The sequence below is a fragment of the Ooceraea biroi genome, chromosome 3 (genome assembly GCF_003672135.1).
Source record: "Ooceraea biroi isolate clonal line C1 chromosome 3, Obir_v5.4, whole genome shotgun sequence".
NCBI classification, from domain to species: Eukaryota; Metazoa; Arthropoda; class Insecta; order Hymenoptera; family Formicidae; genus Ooceraea; species Ooceraea biroi.
The window spans coordinates 9,003,708-9,031,693 of record NC_039508.1 but is presented as its reverse complement, the minus strand read 5'-3'; the positions used below and the strand labels follow the sequence as shown (position 1 = coordinate 9,031,693).

At 41.4% G+C, this 27,986-nt stretch overlaps 3 protein-coding genes and 1 pseudogene across 3 annotated transcripts; 2 read left to right on the top strand and 2 right to left on the bottom strand.

The window, feature by feature from the left end:
• Positions 1-1,076: 1,076 nt before the first annotated feature.
• Positions 1,077-4,190, bottom strand: LOC105278128. Its single transcript, XM_011336979.2, has one exon. It carries the CDS (start codon positions 4,188-4,190, stop codon positions 1,077-1,079), a length of 3,114 nt encoding a protein of 1,037 aa, XP_011335281.1.
• Positions 4,191-4,266: 76 nt separating this feature from the next.
• On the bottom strand, positions 4,267-6,102 carry LOC105287118. Its single transcript, XM_011352551.2, has one exon. It carries the CDS (start codon positions 6,100-6,102, stop codon positions 4,267-4,269), a length of 1,836 nt encoding a protein of 611 aa, XP_011350853.2.
• A 3,531-nt stretch (positions 6,103-9,633) lies between these two features.
• LOC113561657 lies at positions 9,634-10,211 on the top strand. Its single transcript, XM_026968394.1, has 2 exons — positions 9,634-9,856; positions 9,946-10,211. The coding sequence occupies exons 1-2, from the start codon at positions 9,785-9,787 to the stop codon at positions 10,189-10,191; spliced, it is 318 nt and encodes a 105-aa protein (XP_026824195.1). The 5' UTR covers positions 9,634-9,784; the 3' UTR covers positions 10,192-10,211.
• A 13,302-nt stretch (positions 10,212-23,513) lies between these two features.
• LOC113561600 lies at positions 23,514-24,629 on the top strand (annotated as a pseudogene).
• The last annotated feature ends 3,357 nt before the right edge of the window (positions 24,630-27,986 follow it).

Sequence of the window (27,986 nt, the reverse complement as noted above, 5' to 3'; positions counted from 1 at the left end):
GTGAAGTACTCCAACGAATTAAAACAGTTCTGTTTAGAATTATATTTTAAAGGTCCAAAAGTATATCGTCAGTTAGAAACTATATTTCACTTGCCCACAAAGCGTACTTTAAATAGGTATATACAAAACTGCACATTTCAAGCTGGAATAAATGAACATTTATTTAATACTCTCCTAATAAATATAAGCGACTTAGAAGAATTAGATAAGTACTGTGTATTATGTTTCGATGAGATGGCATTAAAATCACATTTATATTACAATATAAGCGAAGATAAAGTGAAGCGAAGATAAGTGCTTGGTTTTACAGACTTAGGTGATCAACGATTATTTGAACCTTGTTCTTCGGCAACAGTATTTTTAATTCGTGGTGTTGAGACTTTGAGTCAGGATTAGCGAGAGTAGCTAGGGAAAGGAGTGGATTGGTTTCCGGTTGCCGGAGACGTCGGAATGTATTGAGCGACAGAGGATGAGTACTTTAATTGTCACAACGTTTAATTCTCACAACGGTTACAATAGGACTGACTCTTGGCTCGACGTCGAGCACAGGATACGAACGTAGGTATTTCTTTTGATCAGCTGAGTAGGGGCGCATTCGGAGAGGTAAACAAAATGAACGATACAGACGTGTTATTAACCGGTCGAGGACAAGACTTGGAGCGGCACGAAATTTAGATCGAATCATTCAGTGATTCCGAAGGCGTCCGAGTTACGCAACTTTAGCTTCGCGTGAACATTCCGAACCATTCCGCCCGCCTTGTCATGCGAGCCTTGACAAAATAATACGGTATACAAATGCGATTACAATTGAGTAGCTGATCGCGGAATGATAAGGGGGTGACGTCACGAAAGTCGATTTAAGACACTTTGGGTAAGAGACAAAGCTTCACAATCGGCCTTTTGAGAACCGAGGTGGCGGTTTTGATGGAGACGACGCGCACAAGTTCGTCCGGCCCGGGGTGAACATCCACGATGCGGCCGAGAGGCCACTTCGACGGAGGAAAGCGCTCGTCTTTTATGAGTACGAGAGCACCCTTTGTAATTCTAATCTGGACTTGGTTCCATTTAGATGAAGTCTACAATTGATGCAGATATTCGGATGCCCATCGTTGCCAAAATGATTCGAGCATCCGTCGGATTAGTTGCAGGCGCGATAAGCGGCTGGGCGGGAGTTCAGAGAGAGACGGCTCTGGGACCGTAGTCAGAGCGGATCCCACGAGGAAATGCCCGGGCGTCAAAGCGGAGGCGTCCAAGGGGTCGTCCGTCAGGGCTCCTAGAGGCCTCGAATTTAGGATAGTTTCGATTTGAGCCAGGAGGGTTGAAAGCTCTTCGTAAGTTAGACGAGTATCCCCGACCACGCGGCGAAGATGATGTTTAACGGACTTCACGCCGGACTCCCACTTTCCGCCAAAGTGCGGAGCCGCAGGGGAATTAAATTTCCACGTAACGCCATCGTTAGCGAGCAGGTTAGCGAGATGAGACCATTCTTTTGATGAGGCGCTGAACATCCGTTTAAGCTCGGCGTCGGCACCGATTAGGTTGGTTCCGCAGTCGCTCGTTATTGTGGCGCAAAGCCCGCGACGGCTGGTAAAGCGCTTGTATGCCGCGAGAAAGCCGTCAGTGGAATAGTCTGTCGCGACTTCGAGATGCACAGCTGAAGTGCTGAAACAAACAAAAATGATGAAATATCCCTTGTACGTCTTGAAGCCTCGTCCTCGAAAGGTTTTGAGTATTAGAGGGCCGGCGTAGTCCACTCCAGAGTGATAGAACGGTCTACAAGGAGTTACGCGTGAAGCTGGGAGCTGTCCGATGAGCTGTTGACTCGTAATAGCACGCTGTCGACAGCAGGGGATGCAGCGATGAATGAATGATCGGATGGGAAGACGACCACCGATGATCCAGAATTTCTGCCGGATGGACGCTGACGTGAGCTGCGGCCCGCCGTGCAAAGTACGCCGATGGTAATAGTCGATCACGAGTGTGGTCAGCCGGGATTGGCGCGGTAGAATTAGAGGATGTTTTTCCGAAGGATCCAGCTGAGAGAATCGGAGTCTTCCTCGCAGTCTGAGAAGCCCGTTTGAATTGAGAATTGGGCAGAGGCGTGATAGATTGCTCGAGGTCGCTATCGTTCGTTGATCACGAAGGGCTCGAAGTTCCTGAGGAAAGTAGGCCTGCTGCATTGTTTTAACCCAGAAGAGGAGAGCATATTCAAGTTCTTCGGTGGTGAGAACGGTGCGACGTGAAGGAGCGTTGCGAGCGCGTTGCCAGCACTCGCGAGCTCGGAAAAGCCATGCCGTGAGGCGACGTAGAGGGGTGAGCGTCGAATATCGGTCTATAAGGTTCCAAATTTCGGGACCCCCGTCGGTCGCTGTGGCACAGGTTCTCGGTTTCTCTTCGAGATCTATACTTGAGCTGAGGTCTGGCGTTGAATTCGGCCATGAGGTGAGGCGATTTCGCAGCCAATGCGGTCCCGTCCACCAAAGCTGGTGGCTTTGTAAATGCTGAGGGGAGGTGCCTCGGGAGGCGAGGTCCGCCGGATTCTCCCTTCCGGATATATGATGCCAGCGGGAATTAGGAAGGTCCTGTATAAAGGATACGCGGTGACTTACGAAATCCTTCCATCGGGATGGATGACTTTTGATCCACGTGAGTGCGACGGTGGAGTCGGTCCAGAGGTGAATGGGAGCTCGACGTAATTCGAGAGTTTCTCGAAGCTGGAGAACCTGACGAGTAAGTAGGACGACTGCAGAGAGTTCGAGGCGAGGAACGGTCATGCGTTTGAGTGGCGCCACTTTTGTTTTTGCACTCACCAATACGACGCGAACTTCACCTTTTTGATTTATGATGCGAGAATAGATCACAGCGCCAAGCGCACGTTGGGACGCGTCAGAGAATCCGTGGAGCTCAATCGCAATTGTAGACTGATCTGTTCCGAGCCAGCGCGGGATGGAGATCGTTGATATCTCAGCCAGAGTTTGAGTGAATTTGATCCAACGAGAAGCTAGTTCTTCGGGCAGGTCGTTATCCCAATCCAGGCGAATAGCCCAGAGTTCTTGCATGAATATTTTGGCGACAACGAGAATCGGAGCAAGCCAGCCCAGAGGATCGAACATTCGCGCAGTGAAGGATAATACGGAGCGCTTCGAGACGACGTCAGACGTCAGAGGTGCCGGTGCGGAGAAGACGAAGCTGTCGGATTCTCGATTCCAGACGATTCCCAATGTTTGATACGAGGTTGTGTCTTCCACTTTCATGGTCGACGAGGACTCGTGGTCTGGCCGTGGTATGTCCTCGAGAATCGCGGGATCGTTGGCGATCCATTTTCTGAGATTGAAACCGCCCGCCTTGAGGGCCGCGTTCACTTGTCGAATTCGTTCCTTTGCTAGGGTTAGGTCCGACGCACCTGAGAAGACGTCATCAACGTAGATGTCATTTAGTAGAATCTCATACGCGAGGGGATGCGTCGAGGCACTATTGAGCGCAAGCTTTCGAACGCATTTCAGAGCGAGATACGAAGCGCAAGTTAGCCCGTAGGTCACCGTGCATAGATAGTACTCTTGAATTCTCTCCGCGGATGAGTTGCGCCATAAAATCTTTTGGATCGGCCAATCTTTTTCGTGAACGCGAATCTGCCGATACATTTTCTCTATGTCAGCGGCGAATACATACGGATGTTGGCGCCAGCGAGTAAGGACGTTAGTGAGCTCCGTTTGCAGCTTCGGTCCGACGTGCAGCTCGTCGTTGAGAGAAAATCTGAGCGAGGTCTTCTGCGATCCGTTGAATACCACCTGGAGTTTAGTGGTGGAGCTAGACTCCCGGGTGACGCCATGATGCGGCAGAAAGAATTCGCGCTGTTGAGGGAGGCCGGGCGTAGTTACGAGTCGCATGTGACCGAGCTCGCGATACTCGCGCAGAAACTTACTGTACGCGTTTTTGAGGGGGGGGGGGGTTTGACGCAAAGCGTTTTTCCAATCGAAATAGAGCGTTGCGCGCGGCTGGGCGGGAGCGGCCGAAATCCGCCACGGTTTTTCTGAACGGGAGTCGAACCACGAACCGCCCATTTGAGTCACGGGAATGAGTTTGTTCAAAATGTTCTTCACACTGAGATTCTTCTGCAGTAAGAGTTGATTGATGACTAGGAACGATTTTTTCCTGTTTCCAAAATCGTTGCAATAACTCGAGGAGCTCATAGTCGAGCGCGCAATGCAGCCCGGTCACGGAGCGGAGAGCGCTCGCAGGTTCCGCCGATAGTGGTCCGGAGAGAATCTATCCGAGGGACGTCTTTTGAGCGATGGGCGTTCCAACTTCTCCGCGGCGGAGGCCCTTTTCTAATATTTGAGCGTAAATATCTGCTCCGAGGAGCAAGTCGATTTTTCCAGGAGACGTAAAGTTTGGATCCGCTAGCGAGAGATCTTGCAGATGCGACCATTGCCGATGTTCGAGTTGAGCGGTAGGCAGCAGAGCCGTAAGTTGCGGGAGTACTAGAACCTCGAGGTCGAGCGATATCGTCGGATTTATCCGGGATCTGAGAGTGAGAGATACCGAGCCGTTGGAAACGCTGTTGCGTCGGGCTCTGATGCCGATGATTGGAGTTGAAACACAGCGGCGCGGGAGCTTTAAGAGTTGAACGGCGGATTCAGATATAAACGACACTTCCGAGCCCTGGTCAAGTAAAGCGCGAAGTAAAACCGGTTCAGTTCTTCGAGAGAGAACGTTCACAAGCGCGATCGCAAGCAGGGTCGGAGCGCGACTAGCGAGGTGTGATCTTACGGGAGAACCTTGTTCAGTTTCGCGCAGGGGGGCCCCATGGCTTTCTGGTAGCACACGGGCGTGAGCCGAAGACACTGACGCGAAGTTCGCCGGAGGCGAGGTCGAGGGTGTCGCGGCAGAGTGCAGGTCGGAGGTTTGCGGGTGTAGAGTCGTATGATGGTGATTGCGACAAGTGCGGCAGCGCTTTGAATTCCGACACGTCTTGATCGGATGCGGCCCTAGGCAATTGAAGCACAGACCTTTCGAGGTGACGACCTCCCGGCGTTGATCCGTTGTCTTCTCAGGGTAGTTCGGACACGATGAGATATAATGTTCCGCGGAGCACAACGCGCACTTTTGTTCCCTGGCGGCGGCTGTATGGGCACGTGCGCTCAGCGAGGTCCGAGAGGGATTTGAGCTGTTCGGTTGTTTTCGCGGTAGCGAATTTTCGAGCGCTTCAAGAGTGCAGAGACGATTCACTAGGAACGTTTCGAATTCCGCGAAGGATGGGGGGGTTGGTTGTGCGCCAAGATTTTTTTCCCACTCCTTTAGAGATTCGGAATCGAGCTTCCGGACCATCATAAAGATAATGATGAGGTCCCATTGACGGACCGGGCATCCCAGGGTTTTGAGAGCTCCGAGCGATTCCTTTAGATCGCCTATTAGCCTTTTGAGATCGGCGGGATTCTCCGTTTTGACCTTGCGAATTGTAAATAACGAAGATAGTTGAGCGTTGATGAGAATGCGTTTGTTATTGTAGCGCTCTACAAGACTTGTCCAAGCGCGTGTAAAGTTATCGCCCGAGATCGCGATGTTCTTCAGATGTTGAGCAGGATCGCCTGACAGACTCATTTTCAAGTAATGTAATTTTTTAACCGCTGATACGTCGGAATTTTCAATAATGATAGAGACAAACAGATCCCGGAAATGAGGCCATTGCGAGTACTCGCCGTAGAATTTCGGCACATCGATGCGAGGCAGTCGTCGAGATCGCGAAACGGTAGCGGCGTTGAGTGAAGCGTCGGCGGAAGACGTATTGTGAGTCGCCGTCGGATCGAAGTTCTCGAGTGTGTTGAGCATCGAGCCGTACGCGCTCATAAATTCTTCCTCACATTGCGCATAAATATCGTCCCGGAAATACGGTAGCTTTCGGTCTTCGGACGTGCTTGATCGAAAGGTGCTTTCATGATTAGATTGGAACTTTTCCCAGTTCGCCTTCAAGGCTTCAATGCGACTTTGCACATTGTCGCGATTAGTTTTGGAGGCGCCGAGCTTCTTTAAATTTTCGACTGCGCGTGAGATCACGCCGAAGAGTTGATGCTGACGGTCGACGAAGTTGTCAAGATGAGCCATGATTCCCCTGACGTCTTGATAGCGGCTTCGGTTGCTGCGGACCTCACTCGCGTTTCGCGGAGTAACTCACACACACTTAGTTGATAGCGAAAGAGAATAACCGAGAGAGCGCGATATGACTTTGAGAACTCGAAAATCCGGTAGATTTCGACCGAAAGTTTTTCGCGTCAATTTTTTGGCGATCCGGCTCGAAGGACCAAAAAAAATGTTGAGACTTTGAGTCAGGATTAGCGAGAGTAGCTAGGGAAAGGAGTGGATTGGTTTCCGGTTGCCGGAGACGTCGGAATGTATTGAGCGACAGAGGATGAGTACTTTAATTGTCACAACGTTTAATTCTCACAACGGTTACAATAGGACTGACTCTTGGCTCGGCGTCGAGCACAGGATACGAACGTGGGTATTTCTTTTGATCAGCTGAGTAGGGGCGCATTCGGAGAGGTAAACAAAATGAACGATACAGACGTGTTATTAACCGGTCGAGGACAAGACTCGGAGCGGCACGAAATTTAGATCGAATCATTCAGTGATTCCGAAGGCGTCCGAGTTACGCAACTTTAGCTTCGCGTGAACATTCCGAACCACGTGGAATTTATAAAAATTGGAAACAACCAATTAGCTATTTGTTACCGCGTACATCGTGTACGGCTGCAATATTAAAATTTACACTTTTACAGTGTATTAAAAAATTGAAAGAAATAGGTTTAATAGTTTGTATAGTTGTTTGTGACATGGGTTCCAATAAAGTTGCATTGTGTAATTTATTAAGAATTACACCCGAAAATCCATTCTTTTTCGTTGATGATCAAAAAGTATTTTTTGCTTATGATACATGTCATTTGCTTAAAGCAACTAGAAATAATTTATTATTACATTCATACCGTTTTGACAATAATTTTACATCCTGGAAGTATATATCAGACTTTTATAATAATGATAAAGCAAAGACAAATTGATTATGTCCGAAATTAACTGACGCTCATATACAACCAACCAACTTTGAAAAAATGAAAGTAAAATACGCTGCACAAATATTTAGTTATTCACTTTCTTCTGCAATGTCAACGTATATATATTTTAAACAATTGCCTGAAGAAGCTATGGGAACAGTAAAATTTATAGAAACATTCGATAAGCTTTTCGATATTCTTAATTCATCAAGATTAAGATCAAAAAAAGAATTTAATAAACCATACAAAGGTACATCAGAACAAGAAAGCTTTATGCTTGAATGTTTAAACTTTTTAGATAATGTAGTAGTGAAAAACAAGAAAACTGGCAAAGATATAACTAATTCTATAAAGTCGATTCAAGGGTGGAAAATTACAATAAAAGCTATCATGCTATTGTGGGATTTTTTACATCAAAAGGGATATGTCAGATATATCAGTTTCTTTTAACTCGTAGAATAAATCAAGATGCTCTTGAAAATACTTTTGGCTATTTACGACAACAAAACGGAAATTGTGTAAATCCAACACCCATTCAATTTATTAGATCATTCAGAAAATTATTTTGTACGAGACTTTTTCACAATGGTAGTGAAAATTGTGCTGCAGATTTTAGCGATACGCTTTTAAAATTTCGCAATTTTCACCAATTACATGAAGAAGCAGACATCGATATGTTACCACAAGATTTACCTGTATGTAATAAAGATTATCAGGAATGTGACATCCTGGAACAAAATTCAATTCAATATATATGCGATTTTCTTATCAAAAAATGTCTTAAAAAACATACTTGTGATGTTTGTACTTTATATGCTACGAATCAACAGCATGTTGACGATAGAACATTATATTCTCATTTTAAAGCCTATACTGGTAACGTGGATAAACCATTTGGCTCATTGTACATGCCATCTGACACTTTTGTACATTTTGTTAGTCAAATGAACACAATTTTCTTTGAAAGATTCGAAGAATTTGTTATACAAAATAATGTTGTAAACAACTTTGTGATGCAATTTAAAAACATTCATTTTACACATCCATGTAAACATTTTCCGTATAATTACGTAATACATTTATTTGCACGCATGAGATTATATTTTACTTTGAAATTTATCAATAGAAACTTTAAAGCTAGAAGTAGTAAAAATAAATTACTTATTTGGCAAAATAAGTAATATAGAATATATATATATATATATATATATATATATATATATATATAATTTATAATATGCAATAGAATAGAAACAATGTTTTATATAAGAAATGTTTCTATTTTATTGTCTATATTTTTGTGTACCACATTCTTTATATTAATAAACAGTTTGTCAGTTTGTTTATTTCACTAATAAAATATGTAATTTTTTTTTAAGAAAACCACATTTATGTCGAATAACAAATATTTTACTACTTATAGGTAATCCTGTAATTACAGGTAAATCTGTGATTACAGATTACATAACGAATGTTTGTTTCTTTTAAAAGTTTAAAGTTTTTAAAAGTATAAGTATTTTTTGTTTTTACTTATTATTGTTATATGTATATATATTTTATATACATATGTTATATATAACCAAATGTTTGTTTCTAATTTTTCACAGTTTATTATATAAATTATATAATAATAATATCTTACACACTACAATTAGTTATTATAAAATATAATTTATATTTACCTTTCCTTAGCATATAATTAAGATATAAAATATAATTTATACTTCTCTTTTATTATACTTCTCCTTAACATATCCATTTATATCTAAAACTTATTTTTATAATTTGTGAATATTAAAAATATTTCCTAATAGCGGTGGTTTCTAATATTATTGATACGCTACTTGCCGCCCGAAGACATGGCGGATCGGCTGAAAAAGATCAAAGGTGCTGACGCTCGTTGTCCCTACTGTATATCCTTATACTGTGGTCAAACCGCTTACTACCGAACTTCATTCCATCGTTTTGTGTCACTGGCTGTATCGAACCCGTATGGGGATCGGGTGCTAAACAAAAAAGAAGAAGAAGAAGAAGAAGATTCCATCGTTGCTCAAATAAACTCTGTTGAGGATATGTAAATCCGCCCATTGCGTAGTGCATCAATGACGTATATAACTAGATCAAGCATTCCCATAGCTTGTAGACGAGGGGGGTGAAGCCAGAAAATGGCAGTTTAAGACGAGTGAAAACGTTGCAATAGGATGCAGGCTTTCTCTTTCTATTGTCAAGAGCAATATGGCGCCGTCGAATAGTGTACATGGTGTAAATCATGTGAAAAAGTGCGAATGTGTACTGTGACAGTGAGCACGTAAAGTATATATAAATATTAGAAAAGTGAATTGTGAATTGTGAAAAACATGTCTTCGTGTTATATTTGCGGCATCTACTACGTACCAAAATCATATGGAATCATTTTTCATAAGTAAGAACATAATCTAATGTATGAACCTAATATATTAAAATTGCAAACATTGATTAACAAATATAATAGTAAAGTTGTATTATTGTTAATAGAAGATATTACGAATGTAGTGCATAGGAATTTAGAAAATATATTTAAGAAATACTGTGTAATACTGTATAATTTCAGGCTTCCAAAAAATGTAGAGAAAAGAAATCGATGGCTTGCGATACGTAAAACAAAAATACGTAATTTTACACATACTGCTACGTCAGTAATATGCAATCAACATTTTGAAAAAGAATGTTATTACGTAACGGCCACCGGCAAGTTTATGATAAAACCTGATGCTGTACCAACAATATTTAATTCATCATTAAAAGCAAACTATAATATACATGATACGGTATATAAAATTTCACATTTATTTTTATACAATTTGTAAATATTGTTTTGTATTATTTAATAATTATGTTAATATATTTTATTAATCAGAATGAGGAGATGCAGCCGCAAAATACATGCAATGAAAATGAAAATATTATAATAGAAGCATCCAGTACATATTGTGAGGAAGAACGTGCAGAATCTATCTGCAAAGAATCAATTCCGGAAACAACTACACAAGGAACAACAATCATGGGTCATTTATCAAACAAGTCTACTCAGAAAAAACATCGTCAAAACATACAACGCATTCGAAGCAAATTGAATAAATTGATAACTTTTAAGAATCAATAAATAATTTATTTACAATTAAATGTTTCATCGTTGTATTGAATTATTTAATACCTTATACTCTATTTTACATTACTTTGCATAAGGAATTACCATATTCCATTATATAATTTTATAATTCTACTTACTATAATTATCCACTTGATAGATTATTTCAATGCTTATTTTAAAAGTTGCATACATCTAGTGTTATTGTACCACACACACCCACACACACACATGCACGCACGCACGCACACACGTGGAAAAATATGTAGCTATACATATCATATGACAAGATTTAGGTCGGCCATTTGCTTTATGTATGATATATATGTATGATAGAAAGAGAAAGCTTGCATCCCATTGCAACGTTCTCACTCTGTCTTAAACTGCCATTTTCTGGCTTCACTCCCTCTCGAGAATGCTTGGTCTAGATATATACGTCATTGTAGTGCATTAGTGAGTTGGTATCACTGTTAGAAAAGTTTAAGTTGTCGCGTTCGCGCGCTTGTCCGTCCGATCACGCGCCCCGCACATCCGATTATTCGTTTCGTTTCGTTCTCGTTTTTGTAACGACCTTGTAACTGCACACGTAGTGCATGAATAATACATATTTGTGTTCTTAATAAAACGTGTTCTCACAAGAGCATATTAATGTTCACTTCGCCTTGCGGCTATTACGGAAACATTAACAAACTCCGTAAACGTTATCTATGTCTTTGTCACCATGTATGACAGCCTCGATGTACTTTTGACCCAGCGGACCCAACTGAGCCCGCAACGCTTCTTGACCCTCTGGCGTTTGCACTTCTCGTTGAACGGACGTCGCGAACGAATCATTCGTGGTTTCAAAAATATTCTCGTCCTCGGTTGGAAGATTCATCGGCGGTTGTACGGCTCGGATCGTCGTAAGCAGCGTAGAGGTTATCGTTGGCGTATCCGGTGCATCGCTCGATTCGATTCGAGGCTGTTTCGATTTATGTGATTCGCGATCCAACGAGCCGTTCACTAGTTTCCTCTTTACCCTACTCCTTATCACATTCTTCTTCTCACGCTTCGGGGCACGTAGTATTTCAAGCTCTACGTCCGGCTCACGCTTCGGGGTGCGGGGTACTTCAACCGCCACGTTCGACTCGTCCTTCACCGCGCGCGTGCTCGAGTTGTCAACGATCTTTTGCAGCGGTTCGATAATAGGTCCGAGATGTCTCCTCACCGCGATATCTTCCTCGATCTTACCGGTCTTCAGGGCACGATGTTTCTTGCAGATCGATTCGCTCGTTTTCTCAATCTCCTTCACGATCTTTTCACGCTCGCGAATATCATTGCTTTCAGCCATGTTGTCGATCGTTCGCGTTTCACCCCGATAGGATATCGACAATGACTAACCGCTCTGTGGTACTGCAAATTCATTAAATCCTCTTCTGTACCGCGCGTTAGTAAGCGCACTGTCCTTGTCTATCACTAAGAATCCATACTCGCGTTGTCAACAACTGTGGCACAATGAACAAAAATTACCGTACGGCATGTCGGTATTCACGTGATCATTGTACACATGTTTCAAGTTGGTACCATCCTGTTTGAACAGGATCAGCAGGTTCGCGTTGTCGCGTATAAAATGTTTCGGTATTCTCGCGTACGTCTGACAGAGATGAAAGGAGTCAACGGTCGAGTGACGTCCCATCGAGAAGTATTCTCTCACCGTATCTTGCTTATCACACGCCACGTCATCAAAGACGAAGATCGAGTTTGGACATGCCTCGCACGGTGGAATGACGTCACTGTTATTGGAGAACGTAAAGTAGCCGATTTCGTCGATCGATGTCAACAGATTCTCCAGGTACTGATATTTCGGTTGCTGCAACGACTTCGAGTACACGTACACGTTCTCGAAACGTACACCGTGCGGACTTTCCAGTAAGCTTATCAGAACGGTGGTTTTACCACAATTCGAGGGACCGCAGATGATCGTGCGTATAGTGGTCGGCAGCATCGGGCCATGTTTGCGTTTCTCCACATTGTCTCCCATCAGTCGTAATCTGTCGTCGCAATTCGTAACTTGTATCGTCAATGGCTGTCGCATGAATCTCATTTTCTCACTCCTAAGTGGAAGAGTGGAGTCACCTATTTATAGGCGCGTGCAACCGCGACTCGCTCAGTTGCATAGATGTTTATCACGCTGTTGAATCCTTCTGACATATGCGATTTAACTGCTTAGCAGCTACAATTTGTACCAAAGGCAGTTCTGCTACGATTGTGTGAACTATATCGAGCACGTGTTGGACAAGCTCCCGGAACATATAAAGGCAGACTCAGAGGTGCAGACTTACCGCCGCTGTTACGAACATTACAATCAACCGTGGCAGCAAATGCACATCGACGGTCCCGCACCTTTGATAAAAAATTGTTACGCATGTCGGCCGGCACAACGGTGTCAGCAGTGAGAGGTAGAGGTTTGGTGAATCGCGCGATCAACGTGCTTCCTTTCGAGTTACATATCCCAGGTTACCAATTCTGTGTGCCCGGGAACTCGTTTGGAGCAACGATTAGCCAGAGGTGAAACGGGTATAAATCCGTTGGACGCAGCGTGCCGCGAGCACGATGTTGCGTATTTTCGGATCTTGCCGAACGATACGCGGCGGATAGGATACTCGCTGGGAAAGCGAAAGAGCGCATCGGCGCGAGAGATTCTACCCTAGGTCATGGTATAAGAAGAAAGGTATATCATTGCGCATAGCTGCGGCGGTTCGACAAGCGGCAACCAATGAAATTTGGGTCGAAATGCTCGAAACAAATATGGCTGCAAATGTCTGCGTTTGTATGAAAGGTGATAAATTATAAAAGTAAGTTTTTATAATGTGCAATGTAATGTGTAATATTGTATAGTATAGTGCTATATAATCTTGGTATGTTTTGTTTACATAGGAAAATGCCTGCGTGCTGTGTAATTAATTGTACCAGTCGCACAGACAGTACATGCAAAAGAAATATTAATAAATTATTTCAATTTCCAAAAAATGAATCCATCCGACAGCAATGGATGAAAGCGTGTAAACGGAATGAAAGAGATATTAATATTAATACTGGTAACTATACGCAACCGTAACACACACACAAGCTGAAAATAATTACAAGTCTATGTACAATATATGGTGCAATGAATCGCGTAGAATGGAATATTTATATTTATTAATATTACCGTATATGCATATTATAGGGCTGTTCATTTTCGTTGCACTTCTGAACTAGTGCAATAAGTTAGAATGAAAGAAATATACTTTTTACAAAACATACCAAGATTATATAGCACTATACTATACAATATTACACATTACATTGCACATTATAAAAACTTACTTTTACAATTTATCACCTTTCATACAAACGCAGACATTCGCAGCCATATTGGTTTCGAGCATTTCGACCCAATTCCTATTGGTCGACGCATGGACTACTGCGCATACGTTCCATTGGTATACCCATAGACATAGTAAGAATAGACCGAGCGTGTTCTCAACTTGGCAGTGAATCACAGGTAGAAAAAGAGAGAAAGCAGGCGAAGGATTGCTCTCTCTCTCTCTAAGGAAAGAAGAGTGGGGGTAAGAGCGGAGAGTGGGGAAGACGCGAACAGAGAGAGAAAGAGATCCTCCACCTACTTTCCGTCCTTTTCTAGCTGTGCTTCACGTTTTGCGCTTCACGCTCGGTCTATTCTTATTATGTCTATGGGTATACCTTTCTTCTTATACCATGCCCTAGGTGAGAAAGCCGCCGCCACGGCTGTCTGGGCAGTGATGAAAGCCAAGACGAAGATCGGTATGGGTACGAAGACGAAGACGAAGACGAAGACGAAGACGAAGACGAAGACGAAGAAACGGATACTTCCGATAGCAAACCGCGGCGGTATATTGCCGATTCTACCGATGTTGGGTGCGCTTGGACCGTTGGCCGCCGGGGCAGCGGGAGTCGCGAAAGCGGTGAACGACAGCAAAGCCGTGCAACGTCAACTACAAGAAATGCAACGTCACCATCGCGCAATGGAAGGTCGTGGAGTGTATCTCGCTCCGTACAACTATGGACAGGGTTTGTATCTTGGTCTTTACAAAGGAGAGGGAGTAACGAAGAAGAGAAAAAAACGACGAAAAGGCGATAAAGATGCCTGCGTGTGCAAACAGCAATTTACAATTGGATCAACTGGCAAGGCGCATGCACGTACCATACTTTAGAGGTGTTTTCATGCGTAATGAGTTACCGATAAGCGGTGTACGTCGAAACGAGAGCGGTATCGTAAATCTGGACGATGCGTTGGGTCCTGGTACTGGTACTCATTGGGTAGCATATGCAGAGAGGGGAAACCACGTGATATATTTTGACAGTTTTGGTAATCTCCGGCCACCCAAGGAACTGGTGCGCTATTTCGGAGATGCGGTGAAGATTCAATACAATCGTACATCATATCAAACGTATGACCAGAGTATCTGCGGACAAATGTGTCTAAGGTTTCTCCAAACGGTCGATGATCAATATGAATTTAAAGCCTACCGAGGTGCTTTGAATATTCAGTATTTGCTAGATGGTTTCTTCTTCATCATGTCGCTGACACTTACGCTGATCGGGAGGAGTAGCATCTTCGCGGTAAACTACTCTCCAACCATAGATTTGAGTGACGGTAATTACGAGCTCGGTCTACTGGACTTTGAGACTTATCACACGATACCGAACGTGAACGCATCGAACAATAAATTCTACTTTGGCGAAGACGACACGGAGATTACGATTCCCGAGGGATCGTACGAACTGCGAGACATAAACGAGTTTTTGAAACATACAATTTCACGGAAACGTCCGCGGCGCGTGGTTCGTTCCAACGACGACAAACACCGCAACATCGACAAGATCGAAGAATCTCCGATAGTGCTTCGTATTAATCACAATACGACGAGAGTGAGATCAACTGTACCTACAAAATAAATTTTGGAAAACCAAACAACATTGGATTGCTGTTGGGATTCTCGTCGAAGCGTATATTGCAACCGCAAAAATAGCACGAATCGGACACGTCGATCAACATCATCAACGTGAACATTATCCGTATAGAGTGTAACGTGACCGCGGGTGCGTACAGCAACAGCGAACGCGTGCACTGTTACGTGCCGTAACCTTACCGGTAGAGCTACAACTCCGACTCATCTATTGAATGCATGCTGTAAATACCATCCCTTCCCTGTACGGATCCCTTTTGCACCATTTTTAGCCGTAGTCCAACCGTAGTCACTTCTTGTCCTAATCGCACTCAAGCAATATCTTTGTGAGCTTACTCTAATAAAGGCACTGCGTACAACGTAACCCTAAAATATTATTACGTCCTCTCCTGAGCGGAACGTAACAATTGGTGGCAGCGGTGGGATACGCTGTTAAAAATGCAAGAACATTTTCTCTTTATCCATCGGGATACAATCCACGAGAATATTCTGATAATGAAGAAGTGGAGGACTTCGAGGACTAGAGTTCGAGAAAACTTCTGAAGTAGAAGACTTCTGGTCACTCATATCCCTATTTGGTAAAGAGTGCGAGCGAGCTCCAGAGCGTGAACTTCAATTAATCTGCTGGGATCTGGCGACTGATAAAGCCCGGACGGTGACAATCGAGACAAAAGGCGAAGACTAGAGCGTTCCGAGGAACGTGGCAACCAGTGATTGAAGAGCGCAACCACGACGACGGAATTCCGTGGAGGACCAACACGATAACGGGTCACAGCGAAGGAAGTAGAACATTTCGAGAGGCAGATCATCGACATGCTGCGCATCTTACTACTGTAAGCGATAAATTTTCAAATTCCTAGAGACTGTAAAAATTATTGTATTACCAATAGTTCATTAGATTTTAACGGAAATAATAATGGACGGAGCAAGCGATCGCGCGAATAGGTTAGCGAATCTTGCGAAAGAAGCGGATCATTTAGACACAGACCGACGAAGTCGAAGATCGTCTATTGCGAGCAATGGTAGTTATTTCCCTGTTCGTCAAAGTTTATCACTCTTACCAGTGTTCGATGGCCAAAATGTACCAGTCACACAATTTACGGCCGATTGTAAGGGGATTTCTGACTTAGTCGATCCTGAAGACAAACTATTTTTCTTCAGAGCGGTTTTACAGACAAAATTGACGGGAGATGCCGCGCTAGTAAGATCTATCTACCCCATAGCTGATCTTAACGAGGGTAAGACTCCCGTATACGACCCACCTCCGATTTTGATGAAATTTTACAGACATCTAGTACATACTAAATGAAGACGAATGACACAAGTGTGAATGTGCGGAAACTTCTACTTTTTGAAATATTCACATTTTAAGCTAAATGCATATTCGAGCTAAATAAAGTTTCAGATGCACTTTTTAGATGTATAAAAAGAAAAATAATTAGTAAATATTTACTTTTATACAGCCCGCACCAAATGATCTCTGACTGACCTTGACACTGACCTTGACCCCTAACAAGGTCAAGGTCATTGACCTTTCCCGTCGGTCATTGTTTGTTCACTTTCGATTAAAGTAGTTTCGAAAAAGTCTTTAATTTCGATTAAAGCAGAAAATAATTTGTATTTACCTGTTTTGTGCTTTTGGTTAAAATAAAGAATACTTTGTATTTATAAACAAACTATTCTATATATTAATGATTCACTGCTTTAAATAAATTTTGTTCGTTCATATTCAAAATAACTACTATATTTTCGAAACTTATGTCTCCTTATGTGTATAATTACCGGTTATATTTTCTGAAATTGGAGCCTCGGACATGTACGCTCGGTTTTCAGCCCGCTTCGCGGGAGGGCGGGGAGGGAGAGGCTTCGCCCCTCCCCCCCGCCGGCATCCGTGTCGTGTACCAAGTGATCGAAATCTGTGTGAAATTTGTTACACTGGTTCTGGTGGGGGGGGGGGGGCGAAGCCTCTGCCCCCCGCCCTCCCGCGAAGCGGGCTGAAACCGAGCGTATGTGTCCGGGGCTCCAGTTTCGGAAAATATAACCTTTTGCTTGTCGTGGACGGCTGAAAATTCGTGCAAAATCATTAAACTTCTTTTGTTAATAACTTTTTAGTAAACAACGACCGACGGCTAAAACCTTTTGAAGGTCACTCAGGAGGGTGACCTCTATAATATATGTCAAGGACAAGGTGATAGGAGGTGGGTACGCTAATCAGTAGATTTACCAATCCTACTTTTAAGACAATAATAAAAATTTGAATACCTCAGAAACTACACGTTTCCGCACATTCGCACTTGTGTCATAGACTTCATATAGTATGTACTACATGTCTGTAAAAATTCGTCAAAATCGGAGGTGGGTCGCATACGGAAGTCTAGCCTCAATAATCACAGAAACTATTCAAACGATAATCAACGCAATGATCAATCCAATCGATATAATAGTCAATCATCTAATAGTTCATACTCGCAAAATTTAAACTACCAAGGCCCAGCGAGAAGCGCGCGACGCCCAGGCCAAACACCGAGCCGCGCGAATCCGGTTCTTCTCTTAAATCGGGAGCAAGAACATATACAATTAGAACAGTCTCCAGAAACCTCGTCTGCATCCCCTTTCACGAACTCCGAAATCCAGGAGACCGATTCTTGTTAGATACCGGCGCAGATATAAATATCATTAAAGCTAACGCTCTAAATCAAGATACACTCGTATACATAGACAATAAAATAGAAATTCAAGGCATAACCGAGGAAAAACAGTAGACCCTCGGAACCGCATACTTACAGTCCGATACAGGAATTCACGAATTTCATGTAGTGCCCAATAAATTTCCTTTAAAGGAACAGGGTATCATTACATTTTTACGCCAAGAAAACGCAAAAATTGATTTTCAAACACGGACGGTAACAATCAGTAATAATCAAACGTTTCCATTAGAGTTCAGTACTCGAACAACATTACCTAGTCGAAGTATTTGTGCCGTAGAAATTCAAACTATGCAATGCAATATGGACAATGCACTTGTAAGTCAACAAGAATTAGAACACGGTGTTTCCTTAATAGAAGGCGTAATAAAGACAAATCACACGGGAAAAGCATAAACGTGTTACGTCCTGGCCGGTCGCGAAATGACGCGGACTAACTCTGTTCAACAGCGAGCGGAAATCTTACTATCAACTCGTCCCGAAAACGAATCACGGTTGAATCCGCGAGTTAGAGAATATCCTCCCCGGAGGATCTTAATTCCTCACACAACGCAGAATGCCAGTCTATACACGCCACACAACTGTAAAATGGCGAATACACGGCGAGTTTGGTTTTACAATTTTGGCACGTCGAGCGTACCGTCGGAATCCAACCATTAGATCGTGTTTATATATGTAAATACAAGAGCGTTGTTCCGACAAGGGAAGTCCGTTAACACAGTTCCAGCAAAACAGGCTACGGCTAGTGAATTGATGGAACGCCTTGTATTGCATACACGAAACCGCGGAGGCTCGCCGTTGGTATTCGAGTACCGAGTTGATAATTCGAGAAGGGTGAAACGAGTGTACTCTTCCGCGGCACATTGCCCGATTTAATTATATTGGATAATTGAAATTATAAGGAAAATTGCTACGTCCGATGATAATTTGAAAGGCTCCTTTTCGGGTCAATACATTCAAGTAATTTACCCTGGGACGGAGAGTACAGGTTGCAACAAATGTGGACTTATGATTCTGTAACGGGTGGAAGAATCGGGTACGAGTTCGGTATTTCTATTTCTTTCCTGGTTAATCCAAACAATGCTCGTAAACGGTAGACCACGCGTCGCGGATCACCCTTACGAATCGCACGGTAATTCGGGTAATTGTTCTCTATAGTTACTTTCCGGATAACGTAAGGGTGTTTTACTCAAGGTTTGGTTCGTTTCGAGGATTGATAATTTTTGTAAGAAGGGGAACGGATCTTGGTTGTTGGAAAAAGCGAGTCGCACCTGATAGCGAAACTTCTTCTCTTGAACTCTACGCCCCTTTTTGGTAGGCATAAGTATACTATACGTTATCTGATTTCGCGGGTTATCAAGAGATTATGAACACAAGGTAGAGCCACACTCCTTGGTAGCGCCAACTTGAGCGACCAGGGCCACGCTTTTCGGCAGCGCCAGTCGAGAATCTTTCAATAACTTGGAATTAACAAATGTGAACGGGAGAGAAATGATAAAATGGAAAAGAAGCTTCACCAAGATTTCTCGTTTTTATATTTTAACTTCTTTATTGAAAATAAAAGGTAATTAAAACAAAGGTATTTAAAATAAAGGGTCTTAAACATGTTAATTGGTAGTCGAACTCGTAACCGTAGGAATTGTAATTCCTATCTTGTTCCTACGATGTGAACGGCCGCAGACTCTCTCTCACTCTTTCTGGGCCCTGGTTGGGTTGCGCTCGGTTTCTCGAATTACGCACTGACTCTAACTGAATGCTAGATGCTCGGAATCAAATCGACTAAATTAAGGTACCGAAAGAATTCTGAAACACTCTAGGAAACACTCTGGAAAACTCTAAGTGAAAAATTCCGCCGTTCCGAGCATCGACAGCTCTTTTTATACCTTAGACGAAGGGGTGGGCGTTTAAAATTTGCGCTTGTGGGGGTTAACTTTGACCAATAGGTTTAAGGGTGTCTCGAACTTTGGGACCCACGCCTTCGTCGTCTAGTGTTATCACGGTTCTATAGTGGGGAGGTTCCGCGTAAACACTACCCCAGGCCTACAGAACCTGCCCTAAATTGTTACTTCGTTAAATTTACAACTTACGGTGTAGCTAATATATTTTCGATTGCGCCATAACTTTACAACGTGAAGGATGTTTACTGCGTTTTTCAACGGTTATTCTATCTCTTTGCAATCCAGAGATAGAATAATATGTTTTTGTGAAATGACTTTTTACCTTATTTTCTATTGAGAGAGTCGTTCTTCGCGGCATCGCGTGCTCACTACAAAAAGGCGGTTCTTATATGTCTAAAATTTATTAGTTATATATCTATACATAAATAAAATGCGCTACAGGAATTTTCATGGAACTGAATAGATTCTTGTGCAGTGCCAGCGGCGTTTAGCCCTTCGTAGCTATTTTATGATGGCCATGTGGTCACAGCATGCGCTAAGCCTAGACGCATACCGGCGCCGTTCGTTATTACTTATCTCAATATTGTGACATTTGGTCATGAAATCAGTGAAAATCCTGCAGGTATATGTCGTCGAGGTTTTACCGCGACGTAACATATGTATGCGGCTAATATGACGGACAAAGAAATAAATCTAGAGATACCAGTAATCGATGTAGAGCCAGTGGACATCACCACGAGCCCGAGGGACAGCCCTACATATAAGATAGCTTCGGTAACCTCGAATAATTTATTACCAAGATTGAACTCGTTGAAAGAAAGCCTCCGATTAAATCACTTAAACGAGGAAGAAAAACAATCAATTTTACCCGTGATTGAAAATTTTAATGATATATTTTATTTACCAGGAGACAAATTAAAAGGAACAGACAAGATTACACACGCTATACATACACCCGATGATGTTCCTATATGCGTAAAACAATATAGGTACCCGCCGATTCATAAAAATGAAATTAAAACTCAAATTAATAAACTACTCGAACAAGACATTCAGCCATCGATGTCACCATACAATTCACCGTTATGGATAGTACCCAAAAAGCCTGACGCCGACGGCAATAAGCAATAGCGATTAATGATCGATTTCCGTAAATTGAACGAAAAAACAGTCGGGAACACGTACTCTTTACCAAACATATCTGATATTTTAGACCAACTAGGCAAAGCTAGATATTTTTCATGTTTCGATTTAGCTTCGGGATTTCATCAGATTCCTATGGATCCGAAAGACGCTTCAAAAACTGCTTTTAACACACCCAATGGTCACTTTGAATATATAAAAATGCCTTTCGGACTTAAGAATGTTCCCGCGACATTTCAACGTTTGATGGACTATGTTCTAATGGGATTACTAGGAAATGGTTGTTTCGTTTATTTAGACGATATTGTTGTTTATGCGGAATCATTAGCAGAGCATAAACAAAAGCTGATTCAACTCTTCGAGCGACTGAGAGAAGCTGGCCTTAGTTTACAACTAGATAAGTACGAATTTTTTAAACGAGAATTAACATATTTAGACCATGTAATATCAAATGAGGGGGTTCGACCCAATCCGGAAAAACTAAAAGCCGTACAAGAATACCTCGTCCCCAAAAACGTTAAACACATTAAACAATTTCTGGGACTTGTGGGGTATTACCGTCGATTTGTTAAAAGTTTCAGTGAGCTTACGCAACCGTTCACTTCGCTTCTTAAGAAGAACGTACCATTTAAATGGGAGACAAGACAACAAATTAATTTCGAGAAGTTAAAACAATTATTATTAAGCCAACCGATTTTACAATATCCCAATTTCAATAAAGAATTTTTGTTGACAACTGATGCCAGTGATGAAGGAATAGGTGCTATTCTGTCGCAAGGACCAATAGGTAACGACTTTCCTGTTGCATACGCCTCTAGAACCCTAAATAAAGCAGAACGAAATTACGATACTACAGAGAAAGAACTTTTAGCTATTGTGTGGGCAACAAAGCATTTTCGACCGTACTTATATGGAAAAACTTTCAAAATAATTACCGATCATAAACCTTTAGTTTGGCTTTTCAACGTTAAAGATCCGTCATCCCGATTAATGCGTTGGCGATTAAAATTAGAAGAATACAACTACACTATTCTATATAAAGAAGGAAAACAGAATACCAATGCCGACGCGCTTTCCAGAAATCCGCCAATATCGGCCTTGCCAATAGAAGCGTCATGTAGTAGGGACCCAGGTATAAGTTACAGCCTGTTTTTACAGCATGCGCTGAACGACTCCTTGTGGAGGACCGACAATATAATCCCTCAAACTTCAGGTACCATAAAAGGACTATTGGTAAAAGAAATCATTCTTCTTCTAAAATTAAAATTGTTCGCACAACAACTAACGAAAATAAAGCAAAGGACATAACAATTACACCCGGAAACATTGAAATCACAAAAAGGAAAAATTTAACCGAAGTAAATCTTGTCACGCGCGACAATAAGTCGGCACCGATAAATTTCGAAACCGTGTTTAACTGTCTAATTAAATTAAAACAATATGTTATTTCGAATAATAAAACTGTAATTTCAATGGCATCTATAGGAGATCCTGTGCATAAACCCAAAGTAACTCAGATGATAAAATATTTAAAGATACGCCAATTAAAGTATATTCATTAGAATCCTTAACCCAAAAAATTGACGATCCGGTTATAAAACAAAGCATTCTCAAACAATTGTATAACTCAGAAATTGGAGGTCACAAAGGCGTTACAACGACGTTAAAACGAGTACAACAGTATTATTCATGGGATGGCATGAAACGAGATGTAAAAGATTATGTCAGAGCTTGTCACGATTGCCAGAAACGCAAATTAGTTAGAGAAAAGACAAAAGCACCCATGATCATAACCGACATCCCAAGTGCATTTGACAAAGTAGCAATAGATATTGTAGGTCCCCTCCCGGAAACAGAAAAAGGACATAAATACATATTGACCACACAAGATCAATTAACAAAGTTTTGCACTGCATACCCTTTGTCAGACACAAATAGTACGACCATAGCCGATATAATTGTTAATAAATATATTTACACTTTTGGCTCGCCTAAGGAATTGCTTTCGGATCAGGATAGTAACATATCAGGAGAACTAATGAAAGAGATTGCAAAAATTTTCAAAATGAAACAAATAAAAACTAGCGTCTATCATCCTCAATCCAATGGGGCACTGGAGCGCTCACATCACGTATTAGCTGAATATTTAAAACCAAAATCAGAACAACTGGGATTCATTCTTAAATGCCGCAATGTTTTCATATAATACTGCATACCACGAGGGAACGAAAATATTACCATATGAGCTCATATTCGGACGAAAACCGCGTTTACCATCTGTTTTTATAGAACCGCGACAAGGGGTTACCCATAAAGAAGTTTTAGTAGATTTGATCGATAAACTAACATATTTAAGGAAAAACGCAAGAGACAATTTACTCAAAGCGAAAGAATCGGCAAAAGAATATTAAGACAGAAAGGTAAAACCATTAGTATTGGATCCGGGCGACTATGTTTACGTATTACATGAAATGGTCCGAACAGGTAGTAAAAAATTAACAGACCAATGTGATGGTCCATTCCAAATCATACGTAGGATAAGCAATGTAAATTACGAGATTAAAAGGGGTAAACGAAAGCAAATTCTGCATGTCAATAAATTAAAACGTGCACATTTTCCGTTGCAGGACGATGTGGATAGTGACGTCTAGGTCAGAATCCTTCGAGGCCTTTGTAAATCAACCATTGAAACGACTGACAGGGGTCTATTTCGAGAATTTAGGCGGCCTTTCTATTTTTAGAGATCACTGGAAATTTATTAATTACGTAAATCTTGCGCCTCTTGAAGGAAAAGAAAACATACTTAGATTCTATACGAGTAAAATCGAAATTCTATGTTATAGCTTTTACGCACGAGACATTACATGTTCCGGTTTACAAGAATTAGAACGTATCCAACGTAAATTAACGGTCTTAAAAACAGACAGAGAAACTATCAATGATATGATAGGACGATCCGATAACACACTCCAGTTCATTAATCGTAGTGGTAAAGTTAAGTGTGATGTTTTCGACTTCGTAGGACAAATTACGAAAATTTTATTCGGCACATTAGATTCGCTCGATGCCGATTATTACAATAACCAGATCGACCTTGCTTATAATAACTCCAGACAATTAGCAGATTTATATAAAAGCAAACCAGTATCGTATAATCAGCTATTACTAAATTTAGTAATGCTTTTGCAGCAAACAACCTGAAATTCAGAGAGACCGATTTTAATTTAAACAAACTTAACGAACAGTTATTAAACAATTCCGTTGGATTAAGCGTGACGCAAATGAACACTGAAGCGAACTCATATTTGTTGGAATGTACAGAGATGCTATTAGAATACGAACTGGAACTAGAAATTCTTACCAATGCTATATTGCTAGCGCGCAGGGGGCTACTTCATCCCAAAATTCTCACACCGAAAGAATTATTCCATAATTTAGGAGACTCACATTATATGAACAAGAACAAGAAATTGCCCGTAGTACTAGAACCCAACCAGTTTACTAATTTAATTGACTCAAACGAAATCAATATATTTTATAAAAACCATAGGTTAGTATATGTAATTCAAATTCCGTTAATTGAACAAAACGATTTTATTCTATATCGCTTGCTTCCGTTACCCATTAAACAAAACAAAGAAAACATTTACGCGTTTATAAATCCGATACATACATATTTAGGACTTAGAACTGATAAACAATTGTATACCCATCTAACCGATAGAGATATCACATAATGTAAAAAGATTAACGATGTGATGATATGTAGGCAAACAGACCTGTTATATCAAGTCTCGACTATCCATAATTGCGAATCAGAGTTGCTGAGATCGGCTAGATTAGAATATATTTTAAAAGAATTATGCGATATTCGGCTAATGAAAATTCATAGCACAGTCTGGTATCAATTGGAATCCTTAAATTCCTGGCTTTATTCTACGCCGCGGGAGGAGACCCTCCACGTTCTTTGTAATGATGACAAACCGCGGAGTACACAATTGCTTTCGACCGGCCTAATCGAACTATCCCCGGAATGCGATGCCATTTCAGATAACGTTTTACTACACAGTCAAACGATAAGCATAGATAAGCATAATAGACACACGCGATAAAGATTTTATTCAAAATGTTAACCTCACGATCAATAAATTATGCGAGGATATCAAGCGCAATGACGTAAATGTATCAGAGCTGCAATTATTGAATATCGGTAAAACACCTCACTTAGATATTAACTTATTAAAATCGGCTAGCTCTAGCCTGGGTGAATTATATAAGGAAGCGGAAGAAATAGGTAAACACCATCGAACAAAGACATTGTATGAAAAGACCGTAAGCTGGTTTAATTATATGTTATACACTATTATAGGATTGATTGTTATATATATAACAGTTAAATGTTCACTGATAAGTAGCTTGTTTATATTTTTAGATTATTTTGTATACCTAAAGAAGGCTGCGTTCAGTACTTTAATAATTGTTTTAATAAGCATGTAATCGCTCATAGTCATAACACGCACCCTGCCCTTGCATCTGTGTCTATCGAAAGCGATGATCAATCTATTGAAGAAGAATACGTTCGAGGTAATAGCAACCGACGCTCTCGATCCCGCAATAATAGATTGGGAAAATTGAACGCTCCTACCCGTGCGAGTAGAGAGTATAGGAGAGTTCTAATCCACTTTTGGGGAGGGGGTAAGATCGATCCTAACCCAGGTCAGTTATGACTCATGCGCGGTCCTAACCCAAGTCGGTTCTAAGTCGGCGGTTCAAACCCGGGGGTGAGGGGGGGTATGACATCACGAAGGGTATGTTTATGACCCTGCGGCACTTTATCAGTCTTTATTTTAGGGATTATTAATTAAGATTATGGTTATGACTCTGCGGCATTTTTCTATCTATTTTCTAGGAATGAATATTTATAAAAAATGTTTACGCAACCACGGGTCGGCCGCCATTTGAGCGCCGACACTCGGTTGCTAGAATGCTAGATATATTTTAAGATATCAAACATTCCAGCGGATAAACCACGGGTCTGAAGATTATTACCTACGTTCCCAAAATTAACAACAAATCCCCTCCTCACCAAGTCCCATCTCTCGCAAAGTCTCCACCCTCGCCTCTAGCAAACCCTACTCCTGTTTGTTCTCTCATCATCCTAAAATTAGCTTCCTTCTTCTAAGATATTTCCAAAACGAGCATTCCGAATTTTGAAGCTTGAGAAAGAAGTTCTGTATAAAGTGTTGAGTGAGAAAGTGTTTGAAGAAATGGCACGAGATGGATATTGATGATATTGAGAACCGGGCCGCCCGCGAACGCCTTTTAATGGACAGCGATGAGGAAAGCCTGACAGCAGAAGAAAGTGGGTACAGTAGTGATGACAGTCACGTAGAAGTCATCCACAGAGCAGTGCCGGAATACCAAAGAGTGGTCCTTTCCCCACTAACCATCGTATGTGCAACATATTGTTACTATACAACGAACGATAATGCTAGGTCTACATACTTATGCATGTCATGTACGATCAATCCAAGAGAAGTAAACCTAGGATCTACAGTGTATGTTATACGAAGACACGAAGTAGACACCTGGGATGGAATACGCGGTCTCTGGTGCACATCTTGCAGAGCTACACTATATATGATTTTCCCGCGTTACATGTGTTCAATATGCACATAGTAAAACATTGTACGTTACTCAGTATCATCATGTAAGTATAATTATTATAATATTATAATGGTAATAATCATAATATTTATGTTACAGAAGGAATCGTCACCATCAACCAACCTCCACCGTCATAGGTCTCCTCCTCCGAAGATGATTTATAAAAATAAAAAAACATTCAAAATATATACAAATTTTATAAAAAAATAAAAGAACATTTATATATATATATTATATATATATATATATATATATATATAAATAACTATTTTATACCTCATCGCCTCTTCCGTTTCTTTGCATGATATCGAGAACTTAATCTTGCGCTATGCTATACTCTTTATCGTGATTTCATATGTACAAAGTTTTATAAACACTATTCTTTTTACTTTTTATCTTTTTTCATACTTTTTCTAAATTCATTTCAAAACTTTTCTCTCATTTTCCACATAATCTCCACCCGCCGCGCCTCTAGACACTCGCTTTGCGTGATGTCTCCCCACCTCACCAAGTCCCATGTCTCGCAAAGTTTGAAACCAATCTCTTTGCCACACCCACGTCTCTGACCAATCGCCTTACGCGATGTCTCCCCTCCATCATTCCAAAACCCAAAGTAGCAGCAAACTCCTCCTCATTCCTAGACATATCCAATATATGTAATACGAGAAGCATTTCGAGATTTCATGTTTTCAATGTGAGAAAGAAGTGCTATGGTAACAAGTTCTTCGAGAAGAAATGGGGAATACTCACTCGCAGCTAAAAAAATATATAATCGATGTTCTCGATGACCCACGAGAAAAGTGGAACAAGTTCGCGGGTATATCACCAGTACAGTTCTTACGAGACTGAGAACTCGGAATACATGGAACCAGTGAACGATGCACGAGACAAGCTGTTGAGGAGAATCTGTGGCAGGAGGATGTCCGGGAGTGGCCTCGTTGCTTAAAATGGAAATTATACAGACAAACACGTGAAGAGTGTAGGAGAAAGGAAAGTGAAGGTGTACAACCATACAATGAAACCAATCTTTATTACGTGGAGAAAATTGTTGAAAAGATTTATAGTAGCAACTATTCTATGCATCTTAAGATTTCTGCGGGTTTCAGGAGACATGTGGATGTGACAATTATGGATAAAGATTTAGGTAGATGTTATGAACGTACTTGGCCTTGTCGACCATCAATGTCATCATCGATGTATAACTCCCACCTGGAGTACTGGAATAGCGATACATCTTGCTTCGACTGGAGTTACTTTGAGGGTACACACAATACCTTTAATAGCATCACGCGATTTTGTGACGTTTGCCGTCAATGCACGTGCAAGTGCTCGGATCTCTGATAAAAAGGTATGTAATATTAAATAAAAAATGTATATTACGAAAAAGTCAATCTTAGTCTTCAATTTATAATATTTATTTTACAGAA

Coding starts and splice junctions, on each gene's coding strand:
- LOC105278128 (XM_011336979.2), bottom strand. CDS start 4,190: ATGAGCTCCTCGAGTTATTGCAACGATTTTGGAAACAGGAAAAAATCG.
- LOC105287118 (XM_011352551.2), bottom strand. CDS start 6,102: ATGGCTCATCTTGACAACTTCGTCGACCGTCAGCATCAACTCTTCGGC.
- LOC113561657 (XM_026968394.1), top strand. CDS start 9,785: ATGATAAAACCTGATGCTGTACCAACAATATTTAATTCATCATTAAAA. Junction 9,857..9,945: donor ACTATAATATACATGATACG/GTATATAAAATT, acceptor TTTATTAATCAG/AATGAGGAGATGCAGCCGCA.